This window comes from Nannobrachium achirus (assembly GCF_963921795.1).
Source record: "Nannobrachium achirus genome assembly, chromosome: 1".
NCBI lineage: Eukaryota > Metazoa > Chordata > Actinopteri > Myctophiformes > Myctophidae > Nannobrachium > Nannobrachium achirus.
The window spans coordinates 35,021,539-35,027,538 of record NC_137810.1 but is presented as its reverse complement, the minus strand read 5'-3'; the positions used below and the strand labels follow the sequence as shown (position 1 = coordinate 35,027,538).

Genomic DNA, 6,000 nt, shown 5'->3' with positions numbered 1-6,000 from the left:
AGTCAACTCACTCCTGTTACTGTAACATCAGCTTGAGGGAAGACTAAACATCTTACTGTGTGTGTAGACACAGAGATTTCATTTTAAGTGGTGGGTACTGGTCCGGTTGCCTTTATTTTTTAGGAAGAACAAACAAGTCATAATAAGTCAATGTGGACAAATGTGTCCAGTATCCATATATCCCTCTCATAATTATTTATCAAAAGAGGTAGTGTTACACATCTAAAAAACATATTTATTTAAATTATCCACACGCTGATATTTCAACAGCATTGTGTTGGACTGTTTTAACAAAAGACTACACTCTTACTTGACGGTCACTACTACAGTGCAGTACACACGTGGGTTGCATACAGAGAATTGCTCCATATCGATTTTAATAATATTATGCTTTTAAGTACTGTAGTAGAGTTTCATTATGTCAGGTAGTGTATTTATATTGACGTGGGAGTCTGTGTATTGTCTGTATGTTGCTTTTAAAAACTGCACTAACAAAGTTCTGAAAGGAAAATAAAGGAATTTGAAGTTGAAGCTTTCAGATTTCACTTCTTTCACAACATGCCAAACCAAACCATCAAAACAGAACAGTTAATGCATAACCATACACAGAGCAAACAAACAAGGACCTTTTTAGTCTTTAAACATGTGATGAAACAAAACTGTGTTTTCTGTGGAGTGGATAAACACCTAAACGTAGCCTACAGTACCACTGAGTCCTCTTTATGGAAGTCAAACCTGCAGTACTTCTACAAGCTCACAACACGTCGCTTTTCAAACAGCCAAAGTATACAGTAGGTTTTTAGTGGTTAATGTATGTTTTATAATAATATAAACGTAACTACTAACTAGTAATGAAAGGTGTCAAATAACTGTAGCGAAGTAGAAAGTGCAATAATTGTCTACCTCAAAATTGTAAGTACAGTATTTGAGTTACTTTCCACCACTGCAAACTTGGTCAGGGACACAGTTGTCTAGTTAGCCTAATTTCTTACAGACTTGCGACACATTGTGAGCTTGTAGATCTGTTAGTTTTGCTGAATGTTTGCCGCCAGAATAGGGATGCTAGGGTTCAAGTGATAAGGCTATATCACATTTCTGTCTTTATAGCTACGTATGTCCCATCTTTATAACATTGTGGCATGATGATGCAGACTATAACCTTTTTAACTGTGAGGGAGTGTTTAAGCCCATCCTGATTTAGGAGTGTAACATTTTAGCCAGAAGGTTCCATTTGGTTCTTTTCACAATGTTGGATCTCATGTTTTTCTCTCCAAATGTAGCAGCAAAAACAGCCCTTTCTTTAACCTTTTTCATGCGTAGGATTGATGGGGGGCCCTGGAACCCCCTCAAGGACCCCTTGAGAAACACTGGTCTAGGCAGAGGCTAAAACAACAGGTGCTTCAGGCCTCACTATCTGATTATGTCCACGTGTCCAGTCTGTCCACTCAACTCCCAGACGTCCGGACGACAACCATTATAAAACAAATAACACACACAGCGGAGGTAATTATCCCCTGCAGTCAACATCATGTATTATTCTTCGATAACCGTACGACCCATCGTTCGTTGGCAGGAACATCGATTCATTATGAAACTCAAGCAGTACAGAGAACTGTCAAAACATCAGATAAACATCTTTACGTGAGGATGGTTGAGGAAGCTCACGCACCCTGTTTGAGGGCCATACATCATGTTAACATTATTTCCCTAAATCAACCTATACAGTTAATCTTCATAACGAGCGGAAAATGACGTCTTTCTTCTAAATATGAGTGAGTGACTCAGTGACAGCAGGTCCAGCTATGAGACAAGTAATTGCTTTAATGAGCTCATCTCAACTATGTTTCATATCATGGTGGTATAGCATCATACTGGAAGTATGCTAGCCTAATAGGCCACTGGTTCTTATTTTGCATTCCAGTCATTTCTCTCTCCCAAGTAATCAGTTGACAAACGACAAAAAGAATCATCATCAGTCCATAATGTGTATTAAAGCCCTTTAGAAATTACATATATAATATACATGCAGTATACTGGGATACAGACAGGCAACATATAAAATGAACTACAATTACATAAGGATAAAAATAACAGCATTTACAAAAGCTTATTTAATGATTCAAGTACCACTACATATTACTTAAGTTCTCCGGTGAATTTAAAAGCTTCTGTACAAAATGTACAAGATTTGTATCCCATGCTGCAGCTATGTTTTGTTGCATGATGAAAAGATTTGAGGCTTCTAACACTTAACATAAACCAAGGGTCATACACATTTTCTTTTACCGAAAGTCCACACTTTTCCCAAAGTGTCCTGGCTGAATTTGAAGTTTTTGGACAGCATTCATGGTAGCGAAATATGATCATACGGCTATGACTTAACATTATTCAGAATATGTTAAATGGGTTTAAAAATACATATTGTGTGTAGAAATAAGTACATCTGGGCAGAACACACAACATGTTATTGTACAGTATTTGTATGTACAGTACTATTCTGTTTGTCCGGGTAGCTCAGTCGGTAGAGCTCTCGCCTTTGGACCACAAGTTGTTGTTCTAAGATTGTATATGATTAACAATATTTCACAATTACAATTGAGCTGTGTGTAGACTGTGTAAAACACAGCTACACATATGAATGAAGTAGGCAGGGCTTCAAAACCACCAGATGTGATACAGGGTAGGTCCATTGACTCGTGTTTTAAAACCTCTCTCACCAAGAAACTGAATCCCAAATACAGTGGGTTCATAAGCTGACTGATACAATGCCACTTCATATCGTCTCTGTCGGGTGGAAACCTCATAATGTCCTAAACTGTTACCTGTCAGGATTCTAATTTAAAAGTCTAATTCATCGACAAGCTCAAAACGCGTACTGTAGCTTCACGCTGTGTGTCGAGCCTGTGGATCCGCTACTTTAGAAGTTAGAATATGGAGTTAACAGGTTTCTGCCCGACAGAAAATATATAAATAAACCTGATTGAGACCCACGCCCCCAGCACTTACATACAATAATATGTTAATAAAAACCATTCAGGTGGTGAGCAAAAGAAAAGAACTAAGCAAGAAAGAAATGATCTTTCATTAACAAAATAGAAGTATTTAACATGACAAACTTCAATAACATGTGCACTTCCTTGATCACTGTACATTTTTTCACACGTCACGGTCTTACCATCAAAGACTGGTAAACATCAGTGGTGATTTAAGACAAACAAAAAATCTACTGTATGCCAAAATGGCTGCCTTCTAAAACACACCTAAAGAACACTGACATCCTGCAGCATAGTGTTGGCTTATGCCTTAAAAGGGAATTCTACTCAACACAATAATTAAATATAATTGGTTTCTGTAGCCTTAGTTTCTATTTAGAAACTCTCAGTCTCAGCACAGATCCAGCACAAACATTTTGATTCTTTGAATACAAACGGCAACTGTTGGTCACACAGACATAAAAGCACATCTAAAACGTGTTCACTTATCAATAACAGACACAAAGACACATAGCCTACAGTAAGTTAACTTGACTGGACTATAATTAGATTTTGCGCATGATGTATTTCCATTCCAAGGCTACTCCACTGTACCATGTGCATGTTGCATGTCCTAAGAAGCATTGTAAAAACACACAAATTATGTCTAGGTCTTGATGTCACTTAACTACTTACTGAACTCCCCCTTTAGTGAGATGCCTTTTTACACAGAAGTACAGTATGAGAGACTGCAGCCAATTAAAAAAAGATTGTTGCGGGGCGCCCGCTGGCCTACCGGTCCAGGCGCATACCACATAGGCTCTGATGCATGACAGCGTGTCGCGGGTTCGAGTCCCGATCCCGATGACCTTTGCTGCGTGTCACTCCCCATCTCTCTCTCCATTTCCTGTCGGTCTACTGTCCTATCAATAAGGCATAAAAGACCTAAAACAAATCTTTGAAAAAAAGAAAAAAAAAAGATTGTTGCGAACAGACGAATGGCAAGCTTCAGCCATTTTGCAGTTCTGGTGAAAAAGGGACCGTTCCGTACTGTTACATCTGATTTATACTTAGTTGTGCCGTATATAGCAGATCTACAAGCTGAAGTTGTGAGCTTGTAGATCTGCTATTTACCGAACACGACACCGGCACGCAACCGCGTATAGCTGAGGCTTTACCTAGCGAGCGCTGCGGCACACGGCATGCCAAATTCCAGATGTTCGCGGGTCCGCTTCAGGTGGATTTGGATTCAGAAGAACGTCTCTGTGTGTCCAGGCCAGTGTGTCAGAGTTTCTGTTGGTCGTACTGCTGGTAGCGGTTTAGTTTTTCCGGGTCGTTAGCGGCCATGTGGGTAAAGTCCTGGAAAATGTCCTGGTACGTTTCATCTCCTGCAATGACAAATGAAGCCAGTAAAACATTGTAGGAAGACTATAGAAACAACAGTGAGCTTATTGTTACAGTAAATACATAATACAACAAGACGTCTGAGGTACATGTATGTATAGTTGATGATAAAACACAACCTCCTGTTCTCAACAACACTGCTGTGAACAGTTTCAACGGGTTTGGAGATTTTCTTGCAGAAACACAAAGCAGTGTGAGCAGCATAACAATGAGAATCATTTGAGAGGGAGAATGAAAAAAGGAGACATGAAAAGTCAGCCATACCTGTCTGAAAACACCACGGAGTCTCGATAGAAACAGAATGACGCAGAAGACGAGGTTTCAGAATGGAAACGGTAGAGGAAGTAAAGAGGCAAATGGTTGAGAGAGAAAACAGGCGAAAGAAGCCTTTTGTTAGAAGAAATGACCATTGAGTCGGAAAGAAAGACAAGCCCACAAGGTTAGTTTGTTTTTGTTAACAACTGTATTGTATTTAAAGTGCAGATGTTTTTCTTTTGTTTTTTTTATGTACAAAAATACAGCTGTGTTGGCCTCAGCACCCCCAAAGAAATAAGAGAACAGAAAAAAAGGCACAAACTCTGGGGAGGAGAGTGAGGAAAAAAGTAAAGAACGTAGAGAAAGTGAAGAAATACTTGACCGTAAGCTTAATTCATACTTTGTTGCATGATGCGTTGCAATGTTAGCTTGAAAATCTGTTACTGACACCATCACGCAACTAAGTATAACATAATTTATTTCTGTGTATAAAGCTGGTTGCACACTGCTGCGTTTTTCGGGCCGAATATCGGAGTGAATTTCGGAGCCCGCAAATAAAAAAATCAACCTCACGTTATGTCAGTCACGTTTGCACACTGCCGCCCGTTTCGCGCACCATTCGATCCCTTGCTCTCTCTATCTCTCTCTCTCCTTGCCCTGAAAAACGCATTTCTCAACAAAAACCGCAGCAGTGTGCAACCACCTTTAACCTGTGTATTAACACAATAATGCTGTTCAATACTGTTGTGTTTTCATAATTATATTTACCATTACATAGCAATGTAAGCTATCAAAAGGGATAATTACACACCATACAATATATGAACGTTGACTTTCTGTGTAAATGTGCTAATGAAGTTCCATAGGCTAATACATTGAAGTAGGCCATTGTCAAGTCAAAGGTAATCAAGAGTGCAGTAACACAGAAAGACAAGCCATTTGAAGGGACCAGAGCGTGTTATTACAGAAAGCCTAGACTTTAATAAGAGCTGTCTCTGAAACCTGTCGGCTCACCTGAACCTAATCAGGGGCAAAAACACTCCAGTCAATGGGACTGTAATTTCTTGAAAGGGGGGGTGGAGTGGTGGATAGCAGAGGCGCTGAAAGTGTCGAGCTTAATTCTATGTGGCGTTCGTCTCCCTGAAACGTCTCTCACCAGCTCTTTATTCATCAGCTGATTGGAATGGCTGATTAAGAGGCCCTTACCCAGGCGTATACATACGGGAAAACTCTCTGTTGATTTGGTGAAAACTAAGCTCTTCTTCTGATGGATTAAAATGCTAAAGAAAATTGTCTGGTGTTAGACCCTGGCTGATGGCATCTTCTGTTTTCTGTCCGTTCAGATCCCTTCCCTAGGCTCCAATTATTG

At 39.7% G+C, this 6,000-nt stretch overlaps 1 protein-coding gene across 2 annotated transcripts in view; it reads right to left on the bottom strand.

Moving 5' to 3' along the window:
- Window positions 1-2,014: 2,014 nt before the first annotated feature.
- Window positions 2,015-6,000, bottom strand: part of LOC308281346 (arf-GAP with coiled-coil, ANK repeat and PH domain-containing protein 2-like) — a 112,167-nt gene continuing 108,181 nt past the window's right edge. For both annotated transcript variants that reach the window (XM_080721503.1, XM_080721504.1), the window contains exon 23: window positions 2,015-4,360. In XM_080721503.1, coding sequence (XP_080577629.1) covers window positions 4,257-4,360 — 104 coding nt within the window. In that variant the 3' untranslated portion in view covers window positions 2,015-4,256. The remainder of the gene's footprint in view (window positions 4,361-6,000) is intronic.